The sequence below is a fragment of the Westerdykella ornata genome, assembly GCF_010094085.1.
Source record: "Westerdykella ornata strain CBS 379.55 unplaced genomic scaffold EI97scaffold_4, whole genome shotgun sequence".
NCBI lineage: Eukaryota > Fungi > Ascomycota > Dothideomycetes > Pleosporales > Sporormiaceae > Westerdykella > Westerdykella ornata.
In genome coordinates, this window is record NW_022986854.1 from 131,857 (window position 1) to 151,675 (window position 19,819).

Genomic DNA, 19,819 nt, shown 5'->3' on the forward strand with positions numbered 1-19,819 from the left:
AAGTCTACAGCAAAAACTGTCCATGATTCTCTATAATTGGATTGGCTGGTGGAATTGGGATAGAAGGGTGAGTCGATATTATATCGTCCATCGAACTACATAGGCTTGAGTTTCACCACGGTCTGTACTCGGGGATGCTAAACGCTCTGTTTCGCCGCTAAATGGCAGTTTATAAAATCACGCTTTGCCATAATAATTCTGCTATGTACTCTGGTCATGCCACGAGAGACACGCGGGCCGTTGCGCTGACACTGAGGGGTCTCTATTGTTCCTCAGAGCGTTGCTGTGACTGGAATTTCAGAGCTTCCATCTGTCGTACCGTGGCTTAGTGGATTCCGCTATCTGGAGGAGGTTTCGACACTTCATATTGTTGAAAGTTCATCGTCCTCCTTGCTTCAAGTCACTCCTTTCATTCTTGATCTGGACAGCATTGGGTGAGAGGCGTCATGGATAATGGAACGAAAGATTGTACTTTGTGCGTGAGTCAAGTTATGGCCCTGGCGTTTGACCACTGACGGGTGTCATAAAGGACAATGCAATGTTGAGATGTGAAGGTGAAGGGAGACAATCCTAAAGTGAAGGTGAATGCACAGACCAACGATGATTCCCCAACGCGGTCTAGCGCGATCTCCGAGCACCAAAGCTCCATCTGATAGATCGCCGCATTCAAGATCTATTCAATCCTCACCCATCCGCACTTTTCGCGCGCCGCCCAACGTTGTATTTTCTCACCCCCGAACAGCACATCTACCCAACCCGCGCAATTGCGCACCACCCAACCCACAATGGCCACCCAAGCCGAACTCGACGACCCTCTCCACAACCTCCGCCTCTCCATCTCCACCTCGACGCCCGCCATACTCAGCACAAGCGACAATCCGACCGACACCACGACCTCCCTCGCCAACGCCACACACATCACCTTCACCTCCTCGCCGCAGCACAAGACGAAGACGTTCCCGCTCGACGCACCCACGCGCTTTGCGCCGGGCAACCAACCCATCGACCTGCGAAGCGTATACTTCGCCTGGACAAAGAAAGACGCGTCGCTGACGGACTACATTGCGGATGTGCAGGCCTTGAACGAGGAGTTGCCTTCTGGGGCGGGCGGGTCCGTCGCACAGCTCAGCTTCGCGCACCGGATCGAGGTGTTGGCGTGGTTGAATGGGGAGACGGAGACGAGCGAGAGTATCAAGCCGCTCGAGGGGGCGGGGCTGAGCGTCGACGCGGAGAAGAGCGCTGCGATTGCGAGCGGCAAGGCGGGGGGTGTGGCGGTGGATAAGGGGGACAAGGGGAAGCTGGACGCGCGGTTGATGGTGATATATGAGGGGGAGAGGAAGATGGGGGATCAGAATACGATTCTGCGGGGGGCGAAACCCATGGTATGTTTTTGATCTTCCGAACTCCTTCTTGGGTGTAAAGCATGGTGCTAACGTCATTCGCAATGCAGGACTTCTCCCAATACCGCGCCCTCGCGCAATCCCTCTACAAACCCTCGCGCACAGCAGCCCAACACACGACGCTCCCCCTCCCGCACCCCTCGACCACGAACCCGCTCTTCCCGGCCTCCAACGCCTCCAAACCGCGCAAACGCCTCGAACCCATCATCCTCCTCTCGCCCTCGGCCTCGTCCCTCCTGCGCCTCTCAAACATCAAATCCTTCCTCGACGGCGGCGTCTTCGTCCCCGCCAACGCGCCCGAAACCTCGTCCACGGCCGGGCTGAACCTGCTGCACCTCTCGCGCACCTTACCGTCCATCTCCTCGCAACCCATCCGCTTCATCCTCGTCGACAGCACGGCGAACTTCAAACCCGCCTACTGGGACCGCGTCGTCGCCATCTTCACCACGGGCCAGCCCTGGCAGTTTAAGTCGTACAAGTATACGAATCCCGTCGAGTTGTTTGCGAAATTTCCCGGCGTCTATGTCGGGTGGCAGGGTGATGAGGTTCCCGCGAGTGTGGCCGGGTGGGGGAGGGGCGTGCTGAGTGTCAAGGTGGATAAGTGGACGGGGAGGAGCGAGGGGAGGTGGAGGGATAGGGAGGTCGTGGAGACGATTTGGGGAAGGATTGAGGCGTTTATGCGCGAGAAGGGGTGGAGTTTGGCCGGGCCGGGGACCGCGGGTGCGAGGTAAATTGGTAGGTAGGTGGGTACGCTAGCTTTGTGCTTTTGGAAAGCGGGAGCGGGTGACCTGGGTTGTGGGAGAAGGCGGGTGTGGAATGCCCAAATGAGGCTATGCGGAATTGGTGGGGCTGTATAGTATTTTATCACGACGTCTTTGGCTGCGTGGCACTCTAGAGGCGCTAAAGGCTCACCAAGGCTTGGTGTTTGGGCGTTTGGCCGGTCGGCAAGGGGAATATACCTGTATCTCAAAGGATTTCCACCAGAACGGAACTACATAGGCGGAGGATAGGGATATACCAAGATCCATCTTCTCGTTTCAGATGTATAGTAAACGCAGAGGCTACTATTCATGGCGCAATGCCATGTCAAGAGAGACTAGTACCAAATTGTGTTTGCATAACTGGGGATATTTCTAACTTGTATTGCAAGTCAAGCCATGAATCAACGTGGAAGTCAATCAACGCGGAAGCTGCATTCCAAAAGGTCAAGATTGCTTGACTTAAAAAGCGGGAATCGTATCGTTCGTCATATGGAACAATTGAAACGAAAAAAGGCGCTCCAAAATACAGAGATGACAACCATAATGTCCCAAAAACCCAGCTGTGCACCATCCATGTCCGCAGAGGTGTCAAAGATAGCCCATGAGCAATCTGCTTTTTCCCCTAAATCTCCGCAGTCTCGCCTTCTCATTACCACTCCAAGGGTTCCTTAATCACCTCGCCGCGATTCGTCTTCGGCACAGCCGCCGCCTCAATCTTGACGGGCCCCTTACGATGTCTGGCAAGGTATCCGGCGCCATCCAACCAGGGCCACTCTCTGGACCTCCTCGCCTCATGCTCCTCAATTTTGTCCACGCTCCCCATCGTCAGGCCAATATCATCGAGCCCATTCACCAGGCAATGTTTCCTAAACTCCTCCACCTCGAATTTCGTCAACTCATTGCCCTCCGCGTCGCGTATCACCTGATTCGGAAGATCGACTTCAATCTCCTTGCCGGCCTTCGCTTCGGCGGCGATTCTCTCCAGGACGGCTTGGTCGGTGATGCGAATGGGTAGCATGCCGTTCTTGAAGGTGTTGTTGAAGAAGATGTCGCCGAAGCTCGGGGCGATGACGCACTTGATGCCAAAGTCCAGCAGCGCCCAGGGCGCATGTTCGCGGCTGCTTCCGCACCCAAAGTTGGGCCCCGTGCAGACGAGAATCTTCGCTTGGCGGTACGGCTCCTTGTTGAGGACGAACTCGGGGTTCTCCTTCTCGGTACCTGGCTCATAGCGCCAGGCGTGGAAGAGGGCGCTTCCGAGACCAGAGCGCTTGATGGTCTTGAGGAATTGCTTGGGGATGATGGCGTCCGTGTCAATGTTGGCCACGTCCATGGGCGCAGCGTATCCGCGGAGGGTTTCGAACTTGGGCATTCCCGCTGAGGCGTGCTCGAGGGCTTTGCTGCTCGTCGAATGCGTGGCGGGGTCGTCGGCGGGCGCGTCGATGATGCGATCCAGGTCTTCATCACTGGTTACGTCTTCCATGTGCGCCTCCAGCTCCACCTTGGGTGACCCCTTATTGGCTGAGTAAGCATGGGGGGCGATCTTGCGGACGTCGGCAAGGTTGCCGACAATGGCGGCGGCGGCGGCCATGGCAGGAGACATCAAATGCGTGCGGCCGCCAGCGCCCTGTCGGCCTTCGAAGTTGCGGTTGGAAGTGCTTGCGCAGCGCTCACCGGGGGAGAGGATATCCGGGTTCATGCCAAGACACATGGAGCAACCTGCCTCTCTCCACTCGAAACCAGCGTCCAGGAAGATCTTGTCGAGGCCCTCCGCCTCGGCTTGTTGCTTGACAAGGCCGGACCCTGGGACGATCATGGCCCTCTTCAGGTTGGGTGCTACCTTCTTTCCTTTGACGACGTGAGCAGCGGAACGGAGGTCCTCGATACGCGCGTTCGTGCAGGAGCCGATGAAGACCTTGTCCAAAGCGATGTCCTGCATGGGAGTGCCAGGGGTCAGGCCCATATACTTCAGAGCGCGTTTGCAAGCCTCCTTCTTCACCTCATCGTCGAAATCATCCGGGCCAGGGACCACGCCGGTGATGGGGACGACATCCTGAGGCGAGGTACCCCATGAGACGGTCGGCGCAATGTCCTTGCTATCAACGAAGACCTCGACGTCGAACTTGGCATCTTCATCGGACTTCAGGCTCAGCCAGTAGTTGACTGCCTTCTTCCACTCGGGGCTATCCACCTTGGGTGCTAGCGGGCGTCCCTTCAGGTAGTCGATGGTCGTCTGGTCCGGCGCGATCATACCGGCTCGTGCTCCAGCCTCGATAGACATGTTACATATCGACATGCGTGCCTCCATGCTGAGACCCCTGATAGCAGAGCCGCAGAACTCGATGACCGCTCCCGTTCCGCCTGCGGTTCCGATCAGTCCGATAACGTGCAGAATGATATCCTTGCTGCTGACGCCCGGCGCCAGCTCTCCGTCGACCTGAACCTTCATGTTCTTACTCCGCCGGGTGATGAGAGTCTGAGTGGCCAGGACGTGCTCGACTTCGCTGGTACCGATACCGAACGCCAGAGCGCCGAAAGCGCCATGTGTAGAGGTGTGGCTGTCACCGCACACCACTGTCGTGCCTGGCAGGGTGAAGCCTTGTTCCGGGCCGATGATGTGTACGATACCCTGGCGCTTGTCGTCAAGGCCGAAGTAGGTGAGGTCGAAGGCCTTGACGTTTTCCTCCAGCGTCATACATTGTGTCCGCGAGTCTGCCTCCTCGATGAACTTTTCGGTAGTGGTGAGGTTTTTTCGTGATGAAGTGGGAATGTTCTGGCGTTTGTGTGTCAGTGGGGGCTACCTGCGCGCATGCATCACGGCAACCTACATGATCCACTGTCGCCAGGGTGCAGTCTGGTCTTCGAACTTTTCGGTTTGCGTTACGGAGTCCCTCGAATGCTTGCTGGGATGCCTGTCAGCGCTTATCCAGGGGGGTGCGATGGTTGCGCATTTTCCGTACCGGTGATGTCACTTCGTGGACTAGATGTCGGTCTGGAAAATGTTAGACTTGAAACTCAAATACTATAAAGGTGAACGTACCAATGTAGAGCAAGACAGTGCCATCCTCCTTCTATAGGAATTGTTAGTTTCGAAAGGAGGAATTGGAATATCCACCAAACCAACCTCCTCAACGATATGGTCATTGAAGACCTTGTCATATAGGGTCCGCGCGGGTTTCACGGCAGACGGCATGGCGTTTGTGTCGAGGCGTAGGTATGACAAGAAGATGAATTGTAACTAGATACGAGTATAACGGCAGCCGGAGGGGCTGAAGAAGCAGAGGGCGGAAGCAGGAGGTAGGGAGAAACAGAAGACGCGGAGCTGTGCAACTGTAATATAGCTTTTCTGGAGGCAAAGACAGTGAATGGGCCCGAAGTCGGAGCTGCGTGGCTCCCTGCGAATCAAGCAACGACTGATGACGGCTGCCCCGCCTCTTCGGCTAGCAGGATTTTGTGGCGGTGCGTGCAGTAGCGTAGCGCTGCGAGCTGGGGGGAGAGTTATTTACTGTGTAAAGTAGATACCTGGCGGGGACATGCAGCGCTTTGGAAGGAGCCCTGCATCATCTGTGTACAAAATAAAACGGCATGACTTCTTGTGGGGAGGTTGGTGTCCGCAGCTATATTTGCACAAAGGAGACATTATCCAAATACATACATCCATGGTGGATTGGCATTTTGCTGTCAGATGAGTGAATCCTCCAAGCAAGCGATGATAGCCGCATTCCTTCCTTTTGCCGAGGCGGCTTACCTAATCGTCCAACCCCGCGTTCTGTTCAAGGACTGAGGAAGACTGACGGCAGGGACAGGACTTCTCCCACCACCTCAGTTACTATGCCATGCCTTGCCTCACGACATTCCTGCAGTAAGCACGTACCTGGCGATTCCGATTGGCCATGTTGGTCCACGGCATAGCGCTGTTCCGACAGTTCCGATAGCGCTGTCTTGACGGATAGTCCGGGGAACAGATATCTGTACAAACATATTATATACACAGGTAGTGGGTCACCACTCTACCTTATCTCTCAAGTATCTCTTCCCCGCACCTTTACCAGTTATCTTGCGTGAAGATGAGCAGTGCCATACGATGCCGCACAAACAATCCCAGCAGACCCACCACCGTCTGGAAGCCGAGTATCCCCAGAGCGAGTCGGTCCTCCCGCATGGGGCCAAACCATACCAGCCACAGATTCAGAATGGTGAGGTTGGAGCATGACACAATCTCCCCGTTGTCGCCAGTCTCCACGTCCAGCAGCCGGAGCCGGTGCAGCAGCTTCAACACCTCCGCTATCGGTCTCGCTGGCGGACGCTTGAACTCTGCGCGCGAACACTCCAACAGGCCTGTGCGCGCGTTGAGATGCGGTAGCCGATGTCGGGGACACGGCACCAGGTGGAAGAGCTGCGGTGCCGAGTAGACAAAGTTGAATGCCTGCGGGAGCAGGAGCAGCATCAGCGTCTTGCTGAAATGGCCCAGGATGCCGTCGACGGCGAAGACCATGCCCGCAAAGTAGCAGTATGTGTCGCCCACGAACACCTTGGCCGGGTACCAGTTGTGCATGAGGAGCGCCAGTGAGACCCCGATGAAGGGCAGCAAGAGGTACAGCGAGAAGAGATGGGAGTCGGTGGCTGGGTGCGGGTAGGGCGCAAAGGGGCCCAGGTACAGTGCGTCGTTGAAGACGATGAGCAGGGCAATGACCAACGACTGGCCCACCTCGATGCCATTGATGCCCGCCAGGATGTTGATGCCGTTGGCTGAGAAGATGGAGAGCAGTGCCATGTACATGTAATACAGCCAGCCTGCGCTTCCAGTCAGCACCGTCGTCTCACTGGAGAATGAAAAGGAGAACGGCGCATACCCAGGTCGACAAGGTCGCCCAGATAGGGCCTGAGCGGAGTAGGGACGACGATCTGCGTCACGCCAAAGTCGACAAAGTAGACAATGAGCATGGGGATGGCGGCGATGGCTGGGATCAGCACCTTGTGCCGCCATCGAATGTCGAAGAGGTCATCGCCAATGCCCAGCAGCACGATGCACTGCAGCGAGAGGATGGCGGAGAGGTAGGATGCCAGCTGTCACATGGGTTAGCGGTGAGGTGTGTATGCTTGAGAGAAGATTTACCTTGTTGTGAGGGAACTTGTGAAGGAGTCTGCCCGTTTCGACCTGGTCCAGCTCCATCATGACGTCGCGATTTCCACCTCCGGACGTCGCTGCAACAATATCCTTGTAGAAGGGCCATGGAATGAAGACGACGAGTATGAAGATGTAGACCATGGCACAGACGGCGCCCATGGTTTCTGGACTGAGGAGGTCATGTGAGCACGTGATTGGCGCCGGATTAGGAAATGTATTTTCTCTGGGAGGTGAAGGGAACCTACATTTCCGTCTGCTTGAGCTTGCACAGGTCTCTGCCCTTGAAGCCGCGGCGCATAAAAGCCGGCCCCAGCCAGCGGATCAGGGCATAGCAGGAAGCAAAGGCGAGTCCGCTGAAGGCGATGGAGGCTACCAGCGGCGCGCCATCGCCTTGAAACGTGTTGGCCAGTATTCCCACGCATGCCAGCGAGAGTGAGAGTAGGGAGAGGCTCTCCGTCGCACTCAGGGTCGTCGCCATGGTTCACGAAAGAATCAGGGACCGGTAGTACGCGCGTCGTTCCCCTTGTCTGGCTGTCGGCGTTTGCAGTAACATGCCCATATCCGTCGCGATTTAAGGTACATACATATGTAGTATGTTTTTTGTTGCAAGGTGTCTCTTCTCGAATTGGTCCCACCCTCTCGCCAATCGCCAACACCTGGGCACCTGGGCAGCGCCTTTCCCGCCTCGTGCTTTCCACCAAACCGAACTGGACTAGCCCAAATCTATCCCTTGCAACCAAGCTCTCCTCCCCGCCCTCCGCCCGCTCCGCCCCGCCGCTGCCGCCTTCGCGCAGCACATCCCGAGCTATACAAGTAGATCACAACCATCCGCCATCCATGGACGAGAGGACCGACCCCATACAATTGAGTCTTGACGCCGTTACGCGCAGCCTCGTGCGCCCCAACTTCCTCCGTAACCTCACCCCTTCACGGCTGCCCTCTCAGGCCGCCTCTGACAGCTCCGAGACTGGACTCACAGCAGCGCCCCACTCCCGCTCCGCACGCGCCTCTTTCGGCCACGCCTCCGCTCCTCTCCCCCATTCCCACCTGAACCACCTCGTCGCGTCCAGCCATGTCATTGATGAGATCGATGAGGTTGACTTAGTCTCGCCCCTGATCCAGGACCCGCCCGCTCTCGACGACGGCGCTCCCGCTGTCGACGACCGCGTCCGCAACCACCTCGAGGGAAACTTTCTGGCCGCCCACCACGCGTACGCGGCAATGGCTTCGGGACAGAGCTTCCAGTCCTTTTCGCACCGCCACCAGGACCTTGTGCTCGCCGTCGACTTCAATTACTTCGGCACCCGCATGGTCACGGCTGGCTCCGACCACCGCCTCAAGGTCTGGGACAAAAAGGACGATTCGTGGAACCTGGTCGAGAGCTGGAGAGCCCACGATGCCGAAATTGTAGATGTAAGTGCTGCTCCAGAAACTCCCCTTTATTGCATCGTCTTATCTCGAAGCCCAATTTGAACGATGGTCCCCACCCTGGCTTGTGCATAATCGCCCTATCACCAGGACCCCTGCTGACAAGTCGCATAGGTCAAGTGGAATGGGCCCTTCATGGGTGAGGTCATTGGTAGCATTGGTGAAGATGGCCGCTGCAAGCTGTGGCAGGAGGATGTGACCGAGGTGCCCATGTCCGGCAGCCGCTTCAAACTCATTTGCAATATGGCCTCTGTCTCGCAAGCTCCCTTCATGTCTCTGGATTTCAAGAACATCATGCACGAGACTTGGTTGGCATTAATCACGCGAGACGGCTATCTGACGGTCTACGAACCGCTGGATCAGAGCAGCCTCAATGAATGGACCGTCCTTGCCGAGCATTGGGTGTGCCAGAACAATCCTCCAGAGCGCCAAGACGAGGTGGGTTTCAAGGTCGTCTTCCACAAGGAGAAGCTTCCCTGTTGGACCGCTATCATGGCTGGACTGGACAGGAAGTCGCTCTCCCTTGCTGTTGCTGCCATGAAAGATGTCATTGTCTTCAGGACCGACAAGGCCAAGCGTTTCTGGCCGGTTGCACACCTTACCGGCGCCCGTCAAATCATCCGCGATCTGGCGTGGGCAAATGGTTCTATGAGGGGCTACGATGTCATTGCTACCGCCAGCAAGGATGGTTCCATTCGAATCTACGAGCTCTCGACTCCGCGTTCAGACAAGCCCGAGCCTGGCAGCAGCACCTTCGCCACAGCGGGAAATGCTCTGTCGTCCCCTCAGATGGGAAGAGCTCGGCCATCCGGAATCAGCGCTGGATTGGCAGGTGCAGGAAAGAGCCCATCCATGACATCGAAGAGCTCGGATAGCCGTCATGAAAATGAGCAGAATCCAGGACGCATCAGGCAAGTGGTCAAGATGGTGGATGAGCTTACTAATCACCATGGAGCTGTATGGCGGGTGGCTTTCTCGCAGATGGGTAGGTTCTATTTCATCTAGTGCTCTTGCATGTATACTGACGGAGATACAGGTGATCTCCTTGTCTCTACAGGCGACGATGGTGTGATTCGCACCTGGAAGAAGTCCGTAAACGGACACTGGGCGGAGTACGCAGAGATTGACGCCGCAAAGTGATTTCGGAAATCATTTGGAAGGGGCAACGTGTTAGGCGTTCAGGCAGGCAAGCAATGTTTTCATAGACAGGAGTTAGGTAGGTTTTCGGCAGCATCCAGGCTTGGGTTCTGCCCATTGACTCCAGATACCCTCGTAGCGATGCTACTCGGTGCTGCGATCCCGGCGATGGACGCTACTGCTGCTTATATACGTCGCAATGCTGGCAGAGGCTAAGGCAAGCGGCATCTCAGTTCAAGTCTCTTTCCGACGTTTTCATCCTCGGCATCCCGTATTCGTCACGTGATATCGCATTCCTCACAGCGCGTCGCCGTCTCCCTGCCAGCCACACTTCGCATTCCTGAAAACGGAGGAATCAAATGGACCATGGGCCCACAGGGATTTGGACAATCTCTGTGGATCTTTCGCCGTTCTCCATTGCTTCTCCGGTAGTCCTGTTTTCCTCCTCCCAGTTTGCAGTTTGTGCTTTTTCCTTTCATAATCCTTCTTATTTCTCAATGGAGACGTTGCCAACGCTACCGACGAGTAAGAGATATGGGATGCATTTTCGAGAGTATGATCCTACTCGCGAGATGCTGAGTACTCCTCGCTATGTAACGGATCGTGTGGACGGCGTTCGAAGCAGTCCGCAGCTTGCATCTCCGTCCTATTACACAGGTACCCGACCGTCTGTCTACCGATCTCCAGAATCAAAAGCGCCCCTGTTTCTGCGCAAAACGCCGCTTCCACCGCTTCCACGGCCGCAGTCTACTGATCATTGGGGGTCTGAAGTGGTTGACCATCGCCACCTGTACCCTCCCTCCCCAGATTCTCTCGAAAGAGAGAAGAGGAAAGAGAGGGTGCAAGAGGAAGAGAAGCTCAAGCCAAAACCTGGGGGACCTCGCAGCAAGAAAACCAGTGAAACCGTTATCAAAACGGAGCCTACAGACACGCAAACCCCCTTCGAGAGCGATGCGTTTGCCGTCTATATGCCCACGACGAGGGTGCCCGTGATGGACCACTCTGTCGGATTCCGAGAACGTCGTGTTCAGCCTCCATATTCACCGACTCGCGCTGGGCCTGGTGGCTCTGTGATTGACGGGTCGTCCCCTCATACAGCTTCTTACTTGAGGGGTTCGGCTCACACGGCTTCGCCGGCATCGAGGGAGCAAGTGGATGCCGCATATCAGACGTATAAGCGGAAGGCACAGTTGGTGAGGGAGATGCATGAGGTTGAGGGGGTGAGAGTGCCGGAGGAGATTGTATCGTATGCTTACAGTCCGATGACGACGAAGAGGGGGCAAGTGCAGGTGGAGGAGGTGGAAGTGGAGACGCCTGCTGCAGGTGCTTTTCCGGTTAGTCCGCCGCTGAGACAGACCTCGGAGAGGGTTTGGGGGAGGATGTCTGGAGGGCCGGGTGCTGCTACGAGCACTCCGACGCATACTGGAAGGGGGGAGTGGAATTGGGCAGCGGCTGAATGGTGCGAGAGCTCTAAGCGGCAGCAACCATGCCCCCACGCCAGTGAAGAGGAAACCTCTAGCTACCCTACGTTTTGGGACGAGTACCGGAAATACCACAGCAGGGCAGAACAGTAGCAATAGCAGTCGTTTGAGGACAACCGCTACTGCTACCACGACGACTACGACCGTTCTACCAGACCCTAGAGATACCGCGTCCGGCGCTTCTAGCGCCTTTTCAGCACCTTCGCCAACACGGGCGCCGCCAGAGCCAAATGCAAAGTCCAAGCTTGGAGCTACCATCCGGGTGCGGATCAAACCTCGAACAACGACGACTACATCAACACCTCCTCCGGCCGTAGCCACAACTCCCAATCCTCCACGACAGATCAGACAGCCCGACCCTGTACAAAAGGAGTCCTGGTGGGGCTTGTATAATCGCTCGCATACGGCCTTTCCGGCGCAGACGTCGAGTTCAGCTGAGGGATCGCGGTCGCCTAGTCCGACCAAGGCGGGGTATTCGTATACCACGACGGGGAGAAATGCGTCTGGGTATGCTTATGAAAAGAGGGAAGTGGAGAGTAAAGCCGCAGAGGTGCTGGAGAGAGACGTCTTTGGGTATGCGAGCAGCGGCATCGGGGGCACCGTCGCCGGAGCATACAGACGTGAAGGTACCCCCAGCAGCAACACTCGGGAGACGCGTTCCCCGTCCAAGGATCGAAGAGTATTGAACACTATCAAGGATAGGGATGCAAAGAAGGCGGCGAAAGAGAAGGACGATACCAAACCCAGTAGCAACAGCGGCAACAGTCGTTGGGCCTGGCTCCGCTTCGCCAGACCGTCCAACCCTCTCCCGATCACCACATCCCCTCCTCCACCCACCGCAGTGGCTCCTCAACTTCGAGAACGAGAAACGCCTCCCCGGCACCGAACCCGCTACATCGACCCCTTCATCCTCCACGCCACTCCGGCCTCCTCCCCGCAACCCTCGCGTCCTACTTCGCCCTCCAAGAAACTCACCCGCCACCCGCCACCACCTACGGCAGCAGCAGTAGAGAACCCAAAATTCAACAATGGCCTAGCGCAGCTCCTCACGCTCCTGTCCTACCTCGTCAAGTTCTTACTTCTCATATATCTCCTTGTAGGATTGTATTTTGTCCTCGATGCCGTGAGGGAAGCCGTGCGTGCGATGGGGGCGCCTTGGAGTGTGCGAAAGTGTTGGGGGCGTGGGGGGTTTGGGTGGGTAAGGTGGTTTGGGTGGGTAAGGTGGTTGTGAAGGGAGTGAAGGTTGGGTGGGAGAGGTGGGGGGTTAGGGTGAGGGTGGGTTGGAGGGGAGGTTGGGGATGGGGATGGGGAAGGGGTTGGTGGTGGGGACGGAGGGGGTGGTGGTAGGTGGGAAGGAGAAGGTGTGAGTGGATATGAGGGCTTGAGGGGAGAGGGGAGGGATGTGTTAAGACAAAAAGTGATCATAGTTACAGTTTCTCGCGTTGGTTCGAATATATTCTACTCAACAGGATGGAGATTGTGGTGGAACGGGGGTGGAAGAGGATGGGTTTGCGTTCGAATAAGGTACAAGGGGATGATGTGGTTGGCTTGGATTGTTGGGGAGGTTCGCCAGCTGCTGGAGGTAGGGGATTGATGAATCGGAAGCAGAAGTCTATAGGGATAGAGCAAAAATCCAAGGGTTAGACACTGGACGATGAATGCCCTATTCTCGCTGGCATGCTCTAGACCTTAACGCCATCCAAACCTGGTTTCATGATGCACCCAACCTCGTCATACACAAAAAAGCCCTTCCCATCCAGACATACCATGCCATGAAAACGACACCCTCATGAAAAGATCATTACCCTCGACCTTCCAACCCTACTTCACCCTCTCCACCCGACTACTATTATCCACAAACTTTGTCCGGAAAATGCGATTCGCATTCAAAAACATGCCGTCCTTCAAACTCACCACGATGAACTGACTGCCCTTGAACCGCTTCTGGATCAAGACGCCGATATTCTGCGTATGCGAGGGATCCAGCGCAGCGTCGACCTCGTCGAGAATATACATGGGCGCAGGTTTGTACTGGAGCAGGGCCATCATGAACGCAATGGCTGCCAAGGACCTGACTGCAAGTTAGCATGATGAGATCATCCAAGTATTGGAAATATTATCTTACCGCTGCCCACCGCTCAACTCATTCAAACTCTGCTTCCACACCTTACCCAACATGACCTTGATCTCCAATCCATCGATAATCTCCTTGCCCTCGGGCGGATCCAGCTTGGCAAAACTGCCCGGCAAGATGTCGTTGAAGATGAGGCCAAAGTCGCGATTCACCTGCTCCCACGCCGTCTGCATCGTCTCCTTCTTGTGCTTGAGAATCTTGGCGACCGTCTGCTCAATCTTCTTCTTGTCGTTCTTGACGTGCTTGAGCTTCGCTTCGACGCTCTTGCCGCGCCGGTCGACGTCGTCGAACATGGCCATTACCCTCGGGTTCACGTTGTTCTTCAGCGTGTCGAAGACTTGTTGTTGGCGTTTGCGAGACTCGCGTTCCGCTTTGATGTTGACTTGGTTGAAATCATACGGAGTATCCGGGCGCCCGAAGCGTGCCTGCTCAGAGACAACCCAGTCGTGCTCGTTTTCTAGTGCGCGGATCTTCTGCTGCATAGACTGTCGGTCGTTCTTCACCTTCTCAAACTCGTGGCCCAGTCGCTTTTCTGCCAGCGTGCCCTCGGCGATGGAGGCTTTCCTGGCTTTGATTTCGCCCTCAATCGCTTTGATCTCGTCGTTGAAGCGGGTGAGCTTCGCTTGCTGTTGGAAGAGCTCCGCCTGCGAACGTTCCAGGGATTTCTACAACGCGTCAGCATAGACCGGCATCACGCATGTGTGGGAACCTACCTCCGCCGCTTGGTACTCCACTTGCAGCTGCTCAAGCTCCTGCTTCTGCGCCTCTATACTGACCGCAAGATCCTGCAACTTCTTCTTGTCGTTATCTAGCCGATCCTTGCATTCGTCGAGATCGACCATGGCTTCGCGCTCGTCCACCTGCAGCGGCTTGACCATGGCTTCCGTGTCTTTGCGCGCCTTCTTCAGCTTATCCAGGTTTGCCTCGAGTTCGCCCAGCTTCTTGCCCCTGTTGCTGTTGAGCTCCTTCATATCACGCTCAATGCGCTTCACATCTGCTTCGGCAGCCTTCTCATCATTGACAGCCTCCTTTATGCCTTCCTTCAAATCTGCGACACTCTTCCTCATGTTCTCCACATTTTGTATGATGGAGGACGAAGAGTTGCTATTGAGATGTTCTTCGGCAAGGTTGATCTCGTTCAACTTGAGTTCGAGCTCCTGCTGCAGATTCTTCCCCATCTCAATGTTCTTCTGTTCCCTTTGTATCAGCTCTTGCAGCTCCGCAAGGGCTCTCTGCTTCGCCACAAGTTCCGCATTAAGCTCATGCAGCCTCTGCAAAGTCAGGAGCATTCCACTGGTCCGAGGCGCGCTACCGCCAGAGAGTGTACCGGCTGGATCGTAGACATCACCGTCTAGGGTAACACTCTTCATGAGCACGCCTGCTGAACGGTCGAAGGTGACGAGCTTGGCGGTTTCTGTGTCCTGGCAGATGAAGGTGGATCCAAAAACGTATTTCATGGCAGCTTCCACTTCTTCGTCATACCCTATCAAGGCTAGCGCTAATTTTGCTCTTCCGCGAGATAGCCTTTCAGCAGCCTGAATTGCTTGTGGCGATGCTGTGAATGCTTGAATCTTGTCCAGGGGAATGAATGTAACCCTTTTGCTCAGTTTGCATCTCTTCTCGTCCAGGAGCAATGCACCCGTGCTGTTACTGTCGATAACCACATTATATAGTCGACCGCCAGCACATACCTCCAAAGCAGTCCCAGCAGGGAAGTTCTCCTTGTCGAGGGTAACAAGTTCCGCTACGGCCCCCTTTACGCGCGACCGGTCGAAATTGGGGATCGGATCCGTGTAACTGAAGTTGACGTTGGCGACTTTCCTTCTGAGCTCATCAGCTTGACTCTGGAGACTTCGAATCTCGGTCCTGAGGGTTTTCTCCTGTTGGCGCCACCTATTCTCTTGGTCTGGATCAAACATGAGGTTGTCCAGCTTCGCTCTAAGGCGGTCGGCATCAGACTTGAGTGCTTGGATATTCTTCAGAAGACCAGAGTTATCAGCTTTAGCCTTCTTTGCTTTCGGTTCTTCTTCCTTGATTCGCCTCTCCAGGTCCTCGATCTCAAGCTTCTTCTGTTTCTGGAGGCTGGCCGCCTGTTTCGCCCGATCGCGAGCCTTCTGCAGTTGATCTTGGTAGCCAATCCCTTCGCCCTCTCTGGAGGCCACACCAGTCTTGAGACTCTGCAAGAGTTCCTCCAATTTCTCAACCTCCTTTTTCTGCTTGGCCAGGTTTTCGTGTGCTTCTCTGTTTTTCTCTTGTATCGCCTCGTATTTACTCCGTTTCTCTACCAGCTGTGCCTCCAACGAGCTGACCTCCGCTTCCAGTTGTTTTATGCTGTCCGCCTCCTCCGTTATACTGGACTTTTTCGAGTCCATCTGCGCCTTCAGTTGATCACGGTCGTTCCGGAGGCTCGCTACTTCCTTCTCCAGGGCTTGATATCTCCCCTCCTTGCGAGACTCACTTTCGCGTTTCGCTTCTACCGCGGCTTTCTGTTCTTCCAGATCTTGGATCTCCTCATTCAACCTCACTGCAGATGTCTCCAGCTCCTCCTTTTCTTGCTTCATCTTTTCCAGTTCATCTGCCACCCGTTGCTGCTCTCTTGTGTAGTGATAGTGATCGTATGCAACCAGTAGGCGTGTGAGCCGTTCCAAATCATGCTGTGCATTCTGAAACGCCTGGTATTTCTGCACCTGCTCGCGCAAGCTGACCAGTTTGGGATTGATCTCCTCCTGGAGCAGCGTCTCGAGTTCTTTCACCTTGATCTCCTTCTTCTCCAATATCTTCTCGGCCTTTAGTCGCCTATCCTCAAACATTCGTGTTCCCGCCGCTTCTTCAAGCATACCCAATGTTTCGGCGGGTTTCATGCTCAGCACTTTTGTAATCTTGCCCTGCATAATGAGGAAGTTCGGATTGTTGATGTTGAGGCCGACCGACTCGAACATGGCGTGTACGGTATCTGGCTTAGCAACACGTCTGCCATTGATCATGTATTTGCTGGTTCCTCCTAGCGAAATCTGTCTCATCACGGAGATCTTATCCTCGCTCCTGAGATAGTCCGGCAAAGAAGAGGGGCTTTTGCTCTTATCGGTATTGTCGAATGTGATGGTGACGCTTGCTTTCGTTACGCCCGCTTGTCCGCGCTTGTAAATCAGATCCTAGTTGCGCGGTAAGCTTCGTCCGACAGAGAGGAACCCTGCTGCAACGCACCTGCATGTCTTTCGCGCGGACCGTAGCGAAATTCTTCAACCCTAATACGAAACATATTGCGTCCAAGATATTTGACTTCCCCGAGCCGTTGAAACCGGTGATTGCGTTGAAGGCGGGATCCCTAGGTTGTGTTATTTACGACTCCGTGGTGCGGTGGGGTGTTTACCAACCATCCAGAAATGACCGTCCGGACGGCATACGACTTGTACCCCTAAAACCCTGTTAGCACTAGCTACACATACGTATACCGTGTACTTACATCAATAACCAACTCTATAACATGCATGGTGGCGGCATTCGTGGTTGTTGCTGGTCGGCGGACGTCAGTTGTTTGTTTTGGGTCGCGATTGCCAAGCAAATCAAGCCACAACTTGAGCGCGCCAGCACACGTGAGATCGTGTTCTGAAGCGCGTCTGTGGCTTGTACTCCAACTCTTTCACCCCTCCAATACGACTGCTTTTAATCAAACGGCATAGGGAAAGCGAAGATTTAAAGACGCAATAATACTAATGACGGAATGACTGCTTGACTGTGTAATCATCTTATATTTAATTAGCGTACCAGAATTAGAGCCCTCATCTAAACAGCAATTCTCTCGCTTTTGCCCCTCCACCAGCATGTCGCAGAGGGCTATTGTCCCAAGCGTGATGATACCCTCTCTCACCTTCAGCGTCTACATCAGCGAGATCCACACCGGTGACGCCCTCATCATACCCGTCATCTTCATCAAGCGAAAGAACATAGTTCTCGCCCGAATCACTCTTGGTCTGGTCATCTGCAGTTTGGAGAGGAGTGAAAATCGGACTCTGAGCAACCCTAGGTCTACTCTTGAAAACATGTTCATAGTCAACGTCATCCGAAAACAGCACTTCTTTCGGCGTAGTGTCGCCTGATTTGGCCTCCTCAATCGCTTGGAAAGATTTCCGGGACCTTGGCGTGTCGAACTGATTAACTGGGTATAAAGACTGGCGTGAACGGCTTTTGCGGTTTTCCTTCGTCGACTGCGTAGTTCGTTGGGCCTGGGACATGGCCGCCATACTATGACGAGTGCGTTCCAGAAGCGAGCTTTCACTGTGCGTGGGTGCTGTCAACTGAGCAGATAGCTCGGGAAGCTTGGGCAACTCAGAGGAAGGAGTATCGGCAATAGATGGAAGACCGGCATTGCGAGCCATGGACATCTGCGTCCGTTCCAGGAGGGAAGGACGTGGTTGTCGTTTAACAGGCGATGGCGTTGCATCCCCAATTGACGAGATGATGCGTTCGGCCAGGTCGTCCTCATCATTTATAGGGGGCTCCTCTATGCGTGGTGGCTCAGAAGGCCATTCATCAGCTGGTTGGGAACTGGTGGGAAAGTGCGCGGGCGACGCTGAAGGAGTGCTATGAGGACTTCCCGGCAGAGATTCTTCAACAGGTTTCGGACCATCGGAATCATTACTCAAATTAGTTGAGGGATGACCAACCAGGGTGGTGTCAGAACCCGGTGGGTAGCTATGGGAGTTATCACAAGGTGCATGCATCTTTTGTCGTGCCTTGGGCTGTAATAATGGTGGAGGATACGCCCGGTTTTGCTTCAAGGGCTCAACATGCGAGTCGTTAGGAACCAATGGCGGTTTCAACTTCCGCTGAGGAACGTCTGTCCGAGTATCCTCTGTCGACGGCCGCCTTCGGGAAAGCATCGGCAAAAAGGGGCGGTTGTATCTTGCTTTTGAGATGTGTGAGAGCCCGCTATCCATTGCCGTTATAATCTCCTGGTATTGGGATTGGAGTCGTTCACCTTTGCTTTCGTTTTTCTCCCGAGGTTCCGCTGACTGTAGTTGCAAACCCAGATGACTGTCGAGTTTGATGCCAGAAGTCACACCCTGATTTGGTGTTTTCTTCTGCGCCTTGACATCCACGCGCCGTCTCATGTTTTGGTGGAAATCCTTCCACTTCTTCAACCTAGCCTGTTGTTCCTGAACCATAGATTGCAGACTTTCCAGCAGTCCAATTGCAGGGGCGGTTTCTTCCAATTTACAGCCCTGTTCAACCATGGGCCAGACATCATTGAAATGCATCCCCAAGAAGACGTCCTCTGCGGCACTGCTGTCACCGTGCAGCATCGCATCAATCCACTTCTGATCTCCAACCCAGTTGTCCTTGAGCTGTTTCTTCATGGTCCTAAAATCCTTCTCTGATATCTCACGGCCAGCGCAGACTGCCGTCGTCTTGCGCTCTGCCACCCGCTTTTCTATGGCCGCAGCGTTTTTATCCAATAGGTTCTCGAAGTCCTTGAATCTTCGCCTTTTCTCTTCCTTCCTGTTCAGCACTTGCATCAACGCGGCTTTGTGGGCAATTGCTAGCGGTATGAAGGAGGCTTGATCTCGAGCCGGGAGAGTCGAGGCCATGGCAAGATCTCTGGAAATAGGTACGGTCCTCCTGCCAACGTCTCGCTCGGATATAACCTTCTTAAGCACCACATTGGAGAAGACGGCAAGGAGCTCGAAGAACTTCTCCCCTTTACACTCATCTAGCATGGTCTTCCTGAGCACAGTCTCTCGGCCCAGGACCCCGTTCTTCTTCAGGTCGTTGAGGCATCGGTAGAGCGCGGCGCGGAGATTCAGGGACTGGAGAGGCTCCAGGGGCGGAAAGAAGGGTTGAAGTTTCTACAGATGTCAGTACTACGTACGCTCCAGGGACCACTAGTCTTACCTGGCTGGTCTCGTGGGGGTCCCATATCTCGAACAACCTGAACAGGGACCATTCCACACCGCCAATTCTCTGCTTCTGGTCCGCATTCTTGGATGAGAATGTTTGTACAGTTATCCCAGGCCAGTCTGGGCGTAAATCTAAGTCGAGTAATCGCAGATTGGTAACGTATAATCTGATATCAGACGTGCGCGTGCTGGTATTTGTTTTGGTTGAGAGGCTCCGAGTCAGACCGCCGGCCGCATTGTTAGCACTAGCGGTTGTTTGGGAGAGGGGGCGAGACATGGCAGTCTCCCCAGCAGCAAGGCTCCCGTTAGCGCTGTGTCCCACGTACTGGTTGGTTTTGTAGACCTGTCTCGGAGGAGGTGTTGTTCACCGCAAAACATTGCCAAGAAGTCAATGCTCAGCTGTATCCCTGTCAGTTTCGGTTGGTTGAGCAGGGATCTCTGGCGCTAGTGACGTAG

General features: G+C 54.8%; 7 protein-coding genes across 7 annotated transcripts; 3 read left to right on the forward strand and 4 right to left on the reverse strand.

Annotated features, from left to right (window-relative positions):
* Window positions 1-685: 685 nt before the first annotated feature.
* On the forward strand, window positions 686-2,500 carry EI97DRAFT_393179 (CDC73-domain-containing protein). The gene is made up of 2 exons (XM_033796274.1): window positions 686-1,382; window positions 1,451-2,500. The coding sequence occupies exons 1-2, from the start codon at window positions 786-788 to the stop codon at window positions 2,129-2,131; spliced, it is 1,278 nt and encodes a 425-aa protein (XP_033656165.1). The 5' UTR covers window positions 686-785; the 3' UTR covers window positions 2,132-2,500.
* Window positions 2,497-5,532, reverse strand: EI97DRAFT_430896 (uncharacterized protein). Its single transcript, XM_033797804.1, has 5 exons — window positions 5,283-5,532; window positions 5,199-5,229; window positions 5,119-5,150; window positions 4,987-5,061; window positions 2,497-4,931 (listed from the first exon to the last, which is right to left on the reverse strand). Exons 1-5 carry the CDS (start codon window positions 5,349-5,351, stop codon window positions 2,811-2,813), a joined length of 2,328 nt encoding a protein of 775 aa, XP_033656166.1. The 5' UTR covers window positions 5,352-5,532; the 3' UTR covers window positions 2,497-2,810.
* Window positions 5,533-6,203: 671 nt separating this feature from the next.
* EI97DRAFT_372686 (UDP-GlcNAc-1-phosphate transferase) lies at window positions 6,204-7,764 on the reverse strand (the record flags this gene model as incomplete). Its single annotated transcript, XM_033795362.1, has 4 exons — window positions 6,204-6,952; window positions 7,012-7,225; window positions 7,275-7,455; window positions 7,532-7,764. 4 exons carry the CDS (start codon window positions 7,762-7,764, stop codon window positions 6,204-6,206), a joined length of 1,377 nt encoding a protein of 458 aa, XP_033656167.1.
* A 359-nt stretch (window positions 7,765-8,123) lies between these two features.
* EI97DRAFT_456088 (WD40 repeat-like protein) lies at window positions 8,124-9,854 on the forward strand (the record flags this gene model as incomplete). The annotated part of the gene is made up of 3 exons (XM_033800698.1): window positions 8,124-8,699; window positions 8,829-9,699; window positions 9,751-9,854. The coding sequence occupies 3 exons, from the start codon at window positions 8,124-8,126 to the stop codon at window positions 9,852-9,854; spliced, it is 1,551 nt and encodes a 516-aa protein (XP_033656168.1).
* Window positions 9,855-9,989: 135 nt separating this feature from the next.
* Window positions 9,990-11,731, forward strand: EI97DRAFT_215521 (uncharacterized protein). Its single transcript, XM_033793814.1, has one exon. It carries the CDS (start codon window positions 10,211-10,213, stop codon window positions 11,423-11,425), a length of 1,215 nt encoding a protein of 404 aa, XP_033656169.1. The 5' UTR covers window positions 9,990-10,210; the 3' UTR covers window positions 11,426-11,731.
* Window positions 11,732-12,976: 1,245 nt separating this feature from the next.
* On the reverse strand, window positions 12,977-16,987 carry EI97DRAFT_393193 (RecF/RecN/SMC N terminal domain-containing protein). Its single transcript, XM_033796275.1, has 6 exons — window positions 16,930-16,987; window positions 16,841-16,881; window positions 16,671-16,791; window positions 14,180-16,618; window positions 13,458-14,131; window positions 12,977-13,403 (listed from the first exon to the last, which is right to left on the reverse strand). Exons 1-6 carry the CDS (start codon window positions 16,954-16,956, stop codon window positions 13,154-13,156), a joined length of 3,552 nt encoding a protein of 1,183 aa, XP_033656170.1. The 5' UTR covers window positions 16,957-16,987; the 3' UTR covers window positions 12,977-13,153.
* Window positions 16,988-17,229: 242 nt separating this feature from the next.
* On the reverse strand, window positions 17,230-19,709 carry EI97DRAFT_393194 (uncharacterized protein). The gene is made up of 2 exons (XM_033796276.1): window positions 19,359-19,709; window positions 17,230-19,312 (listed from the first exon to the last, which is right to left on the reverse strand). Exons 1-2 carry the CDS (start codon window positions 19,638-19,640, stop codon window positions 17,246-17,248), a joined length of 2,349 nt encoding a protein of 782 aa, XP_033656171.1. The 5' UTR covers window positions 19,641-19,709; the 3' UTR covers window positions 17,230-17,245.
* Between the last annotated feature and the right edge of the window lie 110 nt (window positions 19,710-19,819).